The sequence below is a fragment of the Lygodium microphyllum genome, chromosome 13 (assembly GCF_053477565.2).
Source record: "Lygodium microphyllum isolate KBCC chromosome 13, Lygodium_microphyllum_v1.1.10, whole genome shotgun sequence".
NCBI lineage: Eukaryota > Viridiplantae > Streptophyta > Polypodiopsida > Schizaeales > Lygodiaceae > Lygodium > Lygodium microphyllum.
In genome coordinates, this window is record NC_141147.1 from 154,126,541 (window position 1) to 154,141,237 (window position 14,697).

The following is a 14,697-nucleotide window of genomic DNA, read 5'->3' on the forward strand; positions in this document are numbered from 1 at the left end:
CCAAAGTCTTTTTTAGGATTAGTTTTCTTCTACATACTTTATAGACAATACTTTATAGTGCAATTCATTATAGATATACTTGGATCATGCTTTATAGATATATTGCAATTCATTATAGATATACTTGGATCATGCTTTATGTTGAGAGATAATTTCCTTTGTACTACTTGCTTAGGTCTCATAGGCCATGTTGGTCTTTTGCATCTCTCTCTTTGTTTGTCTTGATTCAGTCTCGCTCAAGAATTAGAGGGTGGGATCCACATTGGCATGAAGGCTTTGACAAATGCTTTTATTTGTCCAAGAAAGATTGGTTTTTTGTTTTCATTTAAGAATTAGAGTTTAGAATCCATGCTATTTATGCGAGTTGACTCAATAAATGTGTTTAGAGCCATGCTTCATGCATGTAAACTTTATATGCACATGTAAACTGAGTGTACCAAACAAGCCTTTGCTTGCATATGGAATCTAATGTGAATACAAGTAAAAGTCCATCACACATATCAAATGACATGCTTGTGGTATAACTCCTGTTGTCCAAAAATGTGCATTGGGCATCTGTGAGAGCACTGCCTTTTTTTAAAGCTCCTAGCACTACCTACTTTATTTCTCAAAAGCAGAGACTACTTTTTCTCTTTGTATCCCTTAAAGCAAGGACTAGTCAAGTTACTTTGTTAAGCGACTTAAAACTTATCTAGGTGATGCTTGTAAATATTTGCGATACCAGAATCAATTTCTCCACATCAAAAGAAAAAAAAGCAAGGGGTACTTTTCTCTCTCTAGGGGTAAGTTTTCCTTTATGATTTGATAAGATACGACGAATATGCCTTAAGGGGCAATCCTAACGAAGGTTATTAGTACTTTGCTGTCATATACAACTCCAACATCTTTTTATATCCCCAATTGCTTATATTTTGCACAAATCACCAAGGCCCTTGGTGTTTTATCACTAGATTCTGTCGCATTTTCAATCCAAGCCTAAGAGTGCAGTAGTAGGCTTGTAAGCAGATAACTTAAAGGCTCTTGTGGCGGATTGAAGAGCTTCCCCGGCTGGCACACCCCGCGAGCTGCATGCCCCTCTGCTCAATCTCATAGGCTGAGATAGAAGAGAGAGAGCAGGATGTTGGCAAGCGCGAGATGCCAGGAAGGCCTGTGGCGCCCCTCGTCTCCTTCGCCTCCGCTTCCTTTCCTATCGTCTTCATTTTTATCGTCCTCCCGTATACGCTTATGGCCCTCCTCCCATTGCGGCAGCATCATCAACGACCACCACAATCGGAAAATCTACAGAAAAAATATCGTCTTCATCGGAGATGGCCATGGTCTCAAGCTTTCCGCCAGCCTCCAGGAGGCGCAGCTGCAACAGCTGGACGATGACTGCATTCGACCTCGCCCTCTGCTGCAACCGGCCTCCGTTTCCGTGCCTTTTGGCAACAGACAGGTTAATTGGCCTTGCCACCTCCATTTGAGCTACAAAAAACGCGAATAATCTTTAAGGAAAGGGGAGAGAACTTTCTTTAGATGGTTGACTCGGAAGCAAAGCATACTCTCGAGCTTCAGAAGCTTTGGAAGAAGGCAACGACTCATGCAAAAGAGTGCCGTAGCTCGAACCTTTGCTCACATCTTTGTAAACTTTGCAGATAATATTGGAAACTGGACGCATTGGGAGACAAGCCAGTGGGTCTGTCACCATTACCGATGGAGAGACGGTACTCTTCTGGCTTTTAAGTTCACACTTTGCATGTGTTCTCTGCTTCACATATTTATCTTTCTGTTGTTGTAGATTTTGTACGCCACTGCATGTGCTGCTGATGATGTCAGTGAACCTTCGGATTTTATTCCACTGTCTGTATATTACCAAGAAAGATTCTCAGCTGCTGGCAGAACGAGGTCCCTTACTTGAACCTTTCTCTTTTTCACTCTTGCTCAATGTTACTAGCAGTGTATGAGCCCAAGGAAGTGAAGTGCAGCACTTTGTGCCTCTCTTTTTGCTTTCATCGAAATGCAAACTGTAAATGTCATGTCAGTGTCTTGATCCTTTTGAGCACGATGAGGTAGCATGGTGATATTGTTTTTCACCTGTGAACAGTGGAGGTTTCTTCAAGCGTGAAGGAAGGGCAAAAGATCACGAGGTAAGAGTGTTTTCAGTCGATTGCTATTTTATTACAGCTCTCTTATAGAAGTCAAGAATCTAATGAGAAATCATAAGTTAATAGGATCATTGAGCATAGCCTTGAAGCTAAACTGAAAACACTTGATTGAGAGTTGAGACAAAGGGTACGCCAAAACACAGTACGATGATTTTTCAATCAGACATGCAAAATGTCATTAAAGAAAGTTTAAAGTGCAGACATGGGTAGGAGGTTAAAAATCAATTAAGGCAATGCTTACATTCGACCAAACTTGTGCATAAGTGGGATGGCAAAACACTTTGTAAACAAACGTTAGGGAGGTCACGTAGGAAATAAAACGTGAAAAACATAGTTATGCCTTCAACTATAGAGCAAAGTATCGTGGTCAAAGTGAAGAAACAACTATGGGAACTATCTTGTCGTTTTGAAAATGCAGCATAGAGAGGCTTATTAGAGTCTTAGTTTGAGTCCCAAGAGAATGATGAAGTCACATCCATCACAATGTGCAAATTTCAAAAGGCATGATTAAAACATGAAAACATTCACAACTCATCATATGATAAATAACCATGCAAGTGTAGTAACACAAATAACCAGCCAAATCTACTTACACAACCACTTTCTAAAGCACAAGCAATCATTTGTTTAGACAAAACTAAGTAGCCACATCTCGTATTAGACACCAATTTGACTATTTATAAAGGTTTGCATATGTGAAATGTAGAACACTTTTGGGTGGAGTTTGGCTGGCTAACCTCCCTCCAATAGTCAATACTACCAAGAATTTGGATTATTGTACTTACAAAAGTGTTATTCTGAGTTGTATGACATCTTGTCATGCCTCTACTCTAACCACACTTATAATATTCAGCTCCCATCTCCCATTGTATGAATGGCTATAATTATGACTTTGATCAGTTGCTCTTTGGCTGCATGGCAAGTCATTGTAGCCTAGCCAATACGCAACACAATTTGTAGTTATTTATGAGTTGCCTAACTAGCATTAAACTTTTGTAGCACTTTTCTTATGTGTCATGTCACCTTTACCCAAGTGATAGCGGATGCATGTGACATTCCCTTGTGCTCAACTTGTTGATTGGCCAACATTCAGTGTTGCATCTTTCCACCAATGTCTAAGAGTTCGGTCAAAGCAAGCACTTTTTGTAGCCTCCTTAGGGCTTGGTTATTGCAAAAGTACTAGCACTTTGTGCGAAAATACGGCACAACTTCTTGACTATTTGGAGTTGCAAGTTATACTTTCTAGTGACGTTACTTTTATAGATGTGAATTGACTTTTTAATTCTCGGGGATGTTGAGTATTTTGCTGGCTAACTTGGTTTTCCATTCCAAGTGTAGGTATCTCAAGATAGCACTTTCAATTGTGCATCGTTCAATTTGAGATTTGGCTTACAACAGAATGGGGTTTCATCCCTTTTTGCCATCATTGTTCTTGGAGAAATAAGACAAATACAGATCATATGGCAAGATTGTTCATGTTGAACATCTTTAAATATCATGGCATGTATAATTTTGTAAGGATAGAGATTATTGCATGGTGACATGGATACCACTCTAAAGTTCTCAACTTTTGTTTTATCCACAAGTAGTTGGGCAGTTTGAAGAGGCAAATGCTTTTGTCTTAGATCTTTTGAAATGTTGTATATCTAAGCATAAAGCCAAATGGGAACAATTTTTACCACTTGTAGAGGTTGCTTGTAATACCGTAGTGTATAGTTTCACCAATAAGACCTTGTTTAAGATTTTGGAAGGGGGGAAAAAGTCCCATTGGCACACAGAAGATAAGATGTTTGAGGCCGATAGATATGTTGAGAGTATAGATGAAGTGTATGCCAAAGTGAAATTAGCTCTTCAAAAGATCAAGTGAAGCAAAACAAGTAGATCAGGAAACAAATTTTGCCACTTGTAGAGTATGCTTGTAACAATACAGCACATAGCTACATTGTAGGGCCTTGTTTGAGATTGTGAAAGGGGGAAAGAAGGTTCTACCCATTTTGACACACAAAAAATAAGATGTTTGAGGTTGACAAATATGTCAAGAGTATTGATGAATTGTATGCTAAAGTGAAAATTTCTCTTTAAAAGATCAAGTGAAGCACTGGATATTGGTATGTTTTGAGAAGGCTAGATTGAAGAAAATGAAGGATAAAAAGAGTCTATTCCCTAAACTTAGCATGAGGTAATTTTCAAAGTGTGCAATGGAAGAGGAAACACGAATACGGAGAGAGAAGGGAAGAGAAAGATTGCAATGAAAGAAGAGAATGGAAGAAGAAAATTTGCATTGAACTTTGAAAGAAACCCACAAATTTTGGTAGAAACAAGCTCCAAGGGTGCTGAAGACTACCTTGAAGCCTTGTTGGGAACAACATCACGAGTGTACTTTCCACGGATGCAAGATACACACGGCTGTTGGCTCACCACAATATCCGGCAAACCTTGAACAAGTTGTCCCTTTGATGCCTTCCAAAGGTAATCATAATTGAGGTGGCTAAACCGAGCTCGCCAAAGCTTGGAGTGAGTTTGTGAGGTAAGATGGAAGAAGAAGACCGCAACTCATAGACCCCTTTCTTCTTGTATCCTGAAGAAAAAACCTGTCTTGATCCACAATATAGAATCCAAAAAGATTCCACATCAAATTTGAGCAAAAGGCTAAGGGCACAAATCCTCTGCACCAAAAGTAGATGGTAGCCCAATGCTGGCACATAAAGCACCTCAAATGTATCAGCACCACCTTGCCTATTTGGAATAAGATGCATGTCTCCCTTTCCCTGTATAGGAATAGACGAACTATCACCAATGAGAATCTGGCCATGCGAAGGCTCGCAAATGAGCAACACCTGTTGAAGGAGTCATGTGCAGTGAGACACCACTGTTAACAATCCACTCTTGAGTGTATGGGGTTGTTAATGCAACATTAGAAGCCGTCAAGGTTGAATCCTTAACCACCTCCAAGCGGAGGAAAGCATCTGATGAGGGAGCAGCCGTTGTTTTGGAATCCTTTGAAGATTTCTCCTTCTTCTCCTTGTCGGGGCAATCCTTCCTCCTGTGATGTGTCTTGCCACAGATGTGACAAGTGGACTCCTTTTCTTTGTTCTTTTTGGATTTGTCCTCCTCCTTCTTTTGGTCCTTCGTCTTCTTCTCAGAGGATTGGCCAACCAAAGCCTTAGATTTAGAAGCATTGGTCCCTTTCAATTGCTCCTCTTGGTCTAAGAACTAGCTCTTCCCATTGAAGAGTCTCAGACCGCCCTGAAGTAATCGAGGCGGAATAAAAATCACCAAAACGGGGTAGTAACTATGAAAGAAGAGTTATTGCCATGTCTTCAGAAGTGATCAACTTCCCTGCATTTTGTACCTGCATGTGAAGCTACCTTAGCTTGTTAATATGCTCCCGCATGGAAGATGACTTGTTGACACTAATGGTCCTCATCTGCATTTCCAAAGAAACTCGCTTCATGACAGTCATATGATTGTACATGTGATCAAGCTCTAGCCATATCTCTCGGGCCATTGTCAAATGCTCAATATGAGAGAGAACACCGGTAGTACATGAGAGAGAAAAACGAGCGGATGTGAGCATTGAGTTTATCCCAATGTGTCTGAGCCTTTGCCAACTCCACCTTATCAATGGAAGAGAGTCTGGACTCGTCTTGCGAAGAAGGATGGTGGATAGCCTTCGTAACAAGCTCCGCCAAATCATAGGACTCCAGAATGGCAAGCATCATGACTCGCTAGATGCGATAGGTCTTGCCATTGAGCTTTTGATATGAAGGAAGAGCTGGTAGGACGGGCACCTTTTGGTCCATAATTGCCTAAAACTTTGTCTCAGCCTCAAAAGACATCTTCACCTTCAATGCGTGCACAAAACACAAAAAACAGCCCCCTTTGACTATGAAAAGATAGCCGGCTAGGACTATGGTTCACTCGTCCTGATCCTTCTTCACCCGCCGGAGGCGATGAAAAGGTAAAATCTGCCCTTGAAGGCCGAAAACGCAGCCTTCTTCCTTCTCTAACAGCAAAAAAACAGCAGCAGCTTTAGCAAATCTTCTCCTTTCTCCTCTTCAGATGGGTCTTCAATGCTTTGATACCATGTCAGAGTGAAGCAATGTGGAAGTGAATGAGAGAGAGAGAGAGAGAGAGAGAGAGAGAGAGAGAGAGAGAGAGAGAGAGAGATGCAGAAAATCTGTAGTGAAGAATGCTGTATAAGGATGCAGAAATATACATGGGTGCAAAGAGAATGTCTTCGTATGTCTCCACCTTGAAGATCTCAATCTCTGTCAGCCCTGAGGGCAGCTTCCCCGGTCTGTAGCTTGAAAACTGGGAGCACAACTGAAGAAGACTGCAAAAACCGAGGCCAGTAAATAGGCCAGCAAGAAAATGCCATAAATACTAGGTTGGTTGCATTAAATGCAGCTGATTTAATAGCAAATCTGTCCGACTAGCTGCCCTCGTCTGACATGTCAATTGCCATGTGGTACTCCTGCTGCACTTGTTGCCTACTATACCTACTGTGCCTGTTGCTCTTGCCTATCTAGGGAATGTCTAGCTCTAACACTTTTTCCTCCTACAACACTACCACTTCTGATTCTACGGCCAAGAATGCCTTCATGGATAGACTCGTTTAACGGGTTGAATTTCACCACTTGGTTAAGATTTACAGACCTTGTTGTTGGTCTAGAGCCTATGCCATTAGCCCACCCTAATCACATTCATCAATGGAGAGCTTGCAATGCCACAACCAATGTTGAGTTAATTCAGGGGTTACTTCTCGAGTTCCATTCTCAGTCACAACGTTTTTCCCAGCATTTGAGCGTTGGAGCCCTCTCCTTGAACCCTACGTGGCGTGAGATTGCACTTATGTATCTATCTCAATTTTGAGCTTCAAGAGTTGTGATTAAGAAAGGGGATGATCTGACAGTCAAGTTGGCTGAATAGCAACGATTACTCGTTGAATTTGCCATAGTGGCTCTCTGAAGTTAGATGACGATTAGGTTACGTTTTTTTTGAACAAGTTGCTTGAAAAATATTTCCATTTCATTCAACACATTATCTCGTTGCCTTGATTGCCGACCTTCTATGAGTTTGAGTGCCAGTTTTTGTGTTACACAAGGCTGCACGATCAAGTCCACAAGAAGTCCTCCACATACTCTTATTTAGAGAGGGATTTGGTTTTCTCTTCTTTGCAAGGAAAAACCGGAGGTAGCAAGAACCCACAAGATGTGAAGGCAAGCCAAAAAAGGGTGACATCCCTTTCTCTGATAAAACCAAAGAAATAAAACCCATTTGGTAACAACTCTCTAAGGGAAATATATTTTGCACACATTGTTAGATATTGAGTCATGTGGATGAGGAGTGTCTTACCAAGGCCCAAGGTCCTTCCTCCTAAGAAACCTTAGCAGGCTGATGTGATTGCCTCTACTCTTGTTGGATAGTCTGTGGGGCTACGCCTCGCGTTGCTGTCCCATCTGCTCCATCTACCCTAATGGCTATTGGACATTTTGCAAGTGGACAACCTTAGTAGTCCCTATCTTTCAGAACTCTTGAAGGATTAGTTGATTGGTCTTCTAGCTCCCCACCCATTGCACTCTTTGCATCCATTGCTAGGTCATTCTTTGCACCTTCATCTAAGACCATTTCTCCTCCTTGTTAGGTGTTTCCTTGGTAGAGACCTGTTGATGGACATACACGATGGTGACCCCATCTTTAGTTTCTCCTTCTTCAATCTTCCGTTGCATTCACTCATACATACTTTCATTTAGCTTTACTTTTTTGCTTTTTGCTTTGGAGTATCTCGCTACTAATATTTGTTTTCCAGATCTTGATATTTCTTGCAAGGTTTTGTATTTTAGTGTAGGCCTAACATGTAGGTTTGCACCAGTCATTCTTGGGATGGAGATATTGGATGTGCTGTGTTTCTTCCATGGTTTCATCTTCCTAGGAGATTTGATTTTCTACCAGCATGGTTGACTTCTCCTCCTAAGGCAGATACTGTCATGGTGGTGACTTCTACCTTGCTCCTCCTCGAGCCACATATTGGTCAGCCAAGTGTGCCCATTGCTCGGATGGTAGGTCAAAGTGATGTAAGTGGGAGGGAAACTCAAAGAGAAGTCCTTGCATCAACTCGACTACAATGGAGGCATTCCTAGCTTTCCATGAATGGATAACCTCATATGGAACAAATGTGGGATTGGATTAGGGTTTCAACCCCTATAGAAGATTTTATAAATTGTGAGAGTCAAGCACACACCTTATCAAATTCAACGAAGTGGTGTAATTAGACTAGTTGAAATGAGTATTTTTAAAGAAAGCATGCTTGGCTCATGAGGAAGATGAACTATGAGGTGTCGGATAAGAAGTGCAAGAAGGATAAGGGTAGGAGGGAGGGGGATAAGTAGGAAGAGGTGTTTGGTAGGCGGAAATAGGGTGAGTGTGTCCATATTGTGCTGATGGTGGAGGCACTGGAACATGAATGTTTCCATAAGATCCCGACGAAAGGTAATGGTGATGCAACGAAAGAAGTAGGTGGGATGGGTGGGTTTGAAAATTGTGATGATACATTAAATTGATACTGATTAGGTGATGCAAATTGAAATGAAGGTAAAGATATTGAATGCAAGGAAGATGATCCACCAAACTCATTTTGACTATGAGAAGCATAATGAAAACGAAGGGAAGAAGAAGACATACTGGACTTCTTCCTATAATCACACACACATGAGTGGATCTTCAATGGGGAGATTTGCCATGATCAACATATGGCACTCTTGCTTCAACTTGTTATTTACCAGCTTGTTGCAAAGGTAGTGAAGAAAAAGAGAGAGACGAAGGAACAAAGGTAGAGACTTGTGTACAAGTATGGGCACCACCTTGTCCACCTGGAATAAGATGCATGTTGCCCCGTCTGTGTATAGGAATAGACGAATTGTCACCAATGAGAATTTGGCCATGTGAAGGCTGCAGATGAGCCACACTTGTTGAAGGAGGAGTAATGTGCAGGGAGGTACCATTGTCAACAATCCACTCCCGAGTGTATGGGGCCGTCAATGCAGCATCAGAGGCCGTCAAGGCGAATCCTCAACCACCTTCAAATGGAGGAAAGCAGCTGATGAGGGAGCAGCCATCGCTCCGGAATCCTTTGAAGATTTCTCCTTCTTCTCCTTCTCCTTTTTGTCCTTGTTGGGGAAGTCCTTCTTCCAATGACGTGTTTTGCAACAAACGTGACAAGTAGACTCCTTATCTTTGTCCTTCCTAGGTTTGTCCTCCTTCTTCTCTTTTTGGTCCTTTCTCTTTTTTTGAGAGGATTGACCAACCAAGGCTCAGATTTCGAAGCATTGGTTCCTTTCAATTGCTCCTCTTGGTCCAAGACCATAGGAACCAACTCTTCCCACCGAAGAGTCTTACACTGCCCCGAATCAATCAAGGCAGAATAAAAATCACTGAAGCGAGCGGTAACTGTGAAGGGAGGGTTATCGCCATGTCTACAGAAGTGATCACATTGTCAGAGTGCAGCGGTGCGGAAGCGTAGGACTGAGAGAGAGAGAACGTAGAGAGAGAAGGGAGAGAAAGAGACAGTGGACAATGAAGATTTGCTGTATAAAGAATGCTGAATACAAAGATATACACGGGCGCAGTGCGCTGGACTGCGTGTCTCCACCTCGACGATGCGACCTGCTGTCCACCTCGAAGTCTGCTGCAGTCTGCACTGTCTGCTGTCTGAAATCTGTGAACAGAGACAGCGACTGCGCGTCACCGGTCTGTAATCTGCGTCAGAGAAGAAGTGTGTAGACTGCTGAAAGTGTCGACTATTAAATAGTCAAAATCTGCCACGAACTGGGGCGCCAGAAACAGGGCGCAGCCTGGAAACAAGTCGGCTGCATTAAATGCAGCCGACTGGGCTGTAGACAGTTGGACTGCCACGTGGCAGTCCGACTGCACAGTCTGACTGACTGTGCAGGCTATGATCTCTAACACCCCCTCTTAGAGCCTGGACACGGCAGAAGCTTGAGGGATCTGGAATGTTGCCGAAGTAGAGCTTGAGGAAGCGCCTTCGTAAACAAATCCGCAAGATTGTCCTCCGTCTTGCAATACTCCACAGTGATGGTCTCATCCAGAAGCTTTTCTCGGATGAAGTGGTACTGAATCTCAATGTGCTTCGTCCAGGCATGAAAAACAGGGTTCCTTGCCAAGGCAATGCAACTCTCATTGTCACATCGCAGCAATGTAGGACGAGTCTGGGGGCACCCAAGCTCCTCCAACAATCTCCGAATCCACACAACATCGCAGGTGGTGGAAGACGCGGCCTGATACTCCGCCTCAGTAGACGAAAGGGCTACCGTGGGCTGCTTCTTGCTACTCCATGAAATAACACCTGCACCCAAAGTAAAATAGTAACCTGTAGTAGACCGCCTGTGGTCCACGTCACCGGCCCAATCCGAGTCGCTCCAACCTGCAAGTACAAGATCTGACCCATCTGTCCCTGCGGGGTAATGAATCCCCAAATCAGACGTCCCCCTCAGATACCGAAGTATCCTCTGAGCAGCCTGCCAATGCACCGTCTTGGGTTCACTCATGAACCCTGCCAAGAGCCCAACAGCAAAACATAGATCAACCCTGGTGTTGAGAAGCCAAATCAAGGACCCAATCAACTGTCGATAGCGGGACGCATCCGCCAAAGGAGAAGCTGAATGGGAAGTGGCCTTCCAGTTCGGATCCATAGGAGTAGAGAGGGCCCGACAGTCTTCCATCTCAAAAGACACCAAGAGCTCCTGTACATATCTCTATTGGGAGATAAAGATCCCCCTCGGAGACTGATAAATCTCATGGCCTAAAAAGAAATGGAGTAGCCCCAAATCCGTCATCTCGAACGTCCGATGTAAAGCTGACTTTGTCTCCTGGACCTGCTGTGCATCATCACCTGTGACAATCAAATCATCAACATATAATACAAACAACGCACAACCATCCTCGGAAGTGTGAACATACAGCTGCAGATCGGCCTTGGACCGCCGATATCCCAACTGAGACTGGAGGAACGAATCAATCTTCTCGTTCCAAGCTCGCGGGGCCTGCTTGAGACCATACAGGGCCTTCTTCAGCCTGTAGACTTTCCCATCTGAAGAACCAAAGCCAGGAGGCTGCTCCACATAGATCTCCTCCTTCAAATCACCATTCAGGAAGGCCGACTTCACATCCAACTGATAAACAGGCCATCTCCTATGGCCAGCCAAAGCAAGAACAGTTCTAATGGTTGCCATACGAGCTGTGGGGGCAAAGGTGTCATGACAGTCAATCCCTGGGCGCTGTGCAAAACCCTTAGTAACAAGGCGAGCCTTGTGCTTATCCAAAGTACCATCATTGAGATATTTGGTCTTGAAGACCCACTTGACTCCAATCACCTTCTTCTTCGGGGGGCGTGGCACAAGTGACCAAGTGCCATTCTGCTCAATAGCCTCCAACTCAGCTTCCATAGCTTTCTTCCATGGGGCGGACTGTAAAGCCTCCTTCACGGAGGTGGGCTCTCGATCCTGCATAACACGGGACATCAAACAATAGTTGGAGCAAACAAGCTTCGAAGAATGCGCCTGGTGCCTCCGTGACCGCCGCGGACCATCCTGCGGTCCCCACTCCTCAGGACCCCCCTCGATCCCTGAATCACGGAGTGTGTCACGGGCCCAGCGAGGAGGAGGCCGAACCTCCCCTCGTCGTTCTCCATCAGCAGAAGACTCTGGAATATCCACCGGTGGTAACTCCTCAGAGGTGTCCGGTGGAACAGTAGACTCTGTGTTAGAAACAGAATCATAATTAAAAGGCACGGGCTCCAGTGGAACTGTAGAAGAAGCCCAACTCTCCCCTGGATCTCCAAGAACGGGATGCTCCTCACCCGTTGAAGTAGCCGGAACCTCCACAAACCGCACATCACGGCTAGTGTACATATCCCGCTTGACGGGATCATATAGTCAGTAGCCTTGGGACTGGGAGCTGTAGCCAACAAATACCTGTTTTCGGGAAGCCGCTTCAAATTTATCACGGTGAGCCTTGGGAATGTGAACATAGGCATCACAGTCAAAGACTCGAAAGTAAGAAACATCTGGCTTCGCCCCAAAATAAGCCTCAAATGGAGTCATCCCTTCCACGGCCGAAGTAGGGGATCGATTAAGGATGTGGACTGCAGTAGCCACAGCCTCGGCCCACAGAACCTGAGGGGTCTGTCGGTGCTCCATCATGGTGCACGCCATCTCGATCACACTGCGGTTCTTCCGTTCAAGAATACCATTTTCTTGAGGAGTATTGGTATTGGCAAACTCCTGGTGAATTCCTCTATCTGCACAAAACCGAGCAAACTCATTAGACACAAATTCACCTCCCTTGTCGGATCGCAAGGTCTTCAACTTCCGGCCTGATCGATTCTCCTCAAACAGAAGCCAATCCTTGAAGTGCGAGAAAGCTTCTGACTTTAATGCCAAAAAGTAGGCCCATGTCATCCTGCTATAGTCATCCACGATCAGCATGAAGTAGGAGCTCCCACGCAAGGACTCATTCCTCATAGGGCCACATAGATCCGTAGATACTAGCTCCATCGGTGAAGTAGACCGCCGCGAAGCTGTGTGGGGAATGGCATCTCTATGCTGCTTCCCCCGTATGCAGGAGACACATGGCTGCTGGCTCACCACGATATCCGGCAACCCTCGAACAAGCTGTCCACGTGACGCCTTCCAAAGATAGTCATAGTTCAGGTGACCAAACCTGGCATGCCATAACTCAGACTGTGACTGTGAGGTAAGAAGAAGAGTAGAGAGGGCAGTGGAAGACTTCAGTTTGTAAATGCCGTTCTCCTCATATCCGGATGAGAGAACCTTCCTCGATCCACCATCAAGGACTCGCACAGTAGAACTGTTAAACTCCACCAAAAGACCAAGGGAGCAAATCTTATGAACTGAAAGGAGATGGTACCCTAATCCTGGTACATGCAAAACCTCTGAGGTATGGGTGCCACCTCGTCCATCCGGAATAAGCTGCATCTTACCCCGACCTGCAACAGAAACTGAAGAGCTGTCTCCAACGAGAACCTGCCCACGTGAGGGTCGCAGCTGGGCAACACCATCTGATGAAGGAGTCATGTGCCATGAGGCACCACTATCAACAATCCACTCTCGAGCTTGGGGAGCTGTCATCGCAGCATCAGAAGCATTCGGTGAAGCTTCCTCAATGACAGCTAGATGAAGAAATGCAGCTGATGAGGGTGCAGCCACCGCTCCAGAATCCTTGGTGTCCTTCTTCTTGGTGTCCTTCGAGTCTTTGTCAGGGCAATCCTTCTTCCAATGGCCAGTCTTTCCACAAATATGACATGTGGAGTCTTTGTCCTTGTCCTTCTCCTTGTCCTTCTTGGACTTGTTATCCCCCTTTTTCTTCTTTTGGTCCTTCCCCTTCTTCTGAGAGGCTTGACCTGTTAGCGCCTCCGACTTGGAAGCATTCTGTCCCTTTAACTGTTCCTCTTGGTCCAAGACCATAGGAACCAACTCTTCCCAGCGAAGAGTAGACTCTCGCCCCGAAGTAATAAGGGCAGAGTAAAATGTACCGAATCGTGGCGGCAACTGGGAGAATAGTGTGATCGCTATGTCTTCGGAGGAAATCGGCTTCCCCGCATTCTGAACCTGGATCTGTAGCTGCCTTAGCTTGTTAATGTGCTCCCGTAGCGAAGAAGACTTATTTACGGACAAGGTCCGCATTTGTACCTCCAAAGAAACCCTCTTCATCAGGGTCATCCGATTGTACATTTGATCAAGCTCCAGCCATATCTCACGAGCCACCGTCAAGTGCTCGATGTGAGCGATCACGGCTGTAGTGCATGATAGAAAGAGAAAGGATTGAATCCTGGCATTCAGTTTGTCCCAATGAGACTGGGCCCTGGCTAACTCCGCACGAGCATCGGAAGAGAGTTTGGAATCATCTCTTACTGAGGGCCGGTCAATCTCCTCCTGTACCAACTCCGCCAAATCATAGGACTCAAGGATGGCCAACATCATGACGCGCCAAATGCGGTAGTTGTCGCCGTCGAGCTTCTGATCTGTAGGAAGAGCCGGTAAGACAGGCACCTTCCGGTCCATAATCGCCTGGAACTCCAAGTCCATCTCTGTAGACATCTTCACCTGCAATGCCTTCTCAAACGCAAAAGCAGCCCCCTCTGATTGGGTAAACTCAGCCTGCTAAGGCTCTTCCGCGTCCTGAAGCTTCTTCACCCGCCGGAGGCGATGAAAAAGCAAAACCTACACTTTTAGGCTGAAAACTCAAACTTCCTCCACGTCAAACAGCAGTAAACAGCAGCAAATCCACCACCTGTACTCCTTTCCTGTGCGCCCACACTCGTTTCAGCCTCGTTCCAAGGCGCAGCCCTCATGTCTGCCCTTAAACGCAAAAAAAACGCAAATTTGTGTCGCGATGGAAACTCCTCTTCAGGTTGATTCTGCGCTCAGTCAGCCCTCAAATACTGCTCTAATACCATGTCAGAGTGCAGCGGTGCGGAAGCGTAGGACTGAGAGAGAGAGAACGCAGAGAGAGA

At 45.0% G+C, this 14,697-nt stretch overlaps 1 protein-coding gene across 2 annotated transcripts in view; it reads left to right on the forward strand.

The window, feature by feature from the left end:
* Positions 1–931: 931 nt before the first annotated feature.
* Positions 932–14,697, forward strand: part of LOC148027379 (putative polyribonucleotide nucleotidyltransferase 1, chloroplastic) — an 89,953-nt gene continuing 76,187 nt past the window's right edge. Inside the window, exons 1-4 of one of the 2 annotated variants that reach the window (XM_087691954.1) lie at positions 932–1,435; positions 1,635–1,703; positions 1,778–1,884; positions 2,084–2,126. In XM_087691954.1, the coding sequence (XP_087548080.1) occupies positions 1,118–1,435; positions 1,635–1,703; positions 1,778–1,884; positions 2,084–2,126 (537 nt within the window). In that variant the 5' untranslated portion in view covers positions 932–1,117. The remainder of the gene's footprint in view (positions 1,436–1,634; positions 1,704–1,777; positions 1,885–2,083; positions 2,127–14,697) is intronic. The other variant, XM_087691955.1, reaches the window with a different exon arrangement.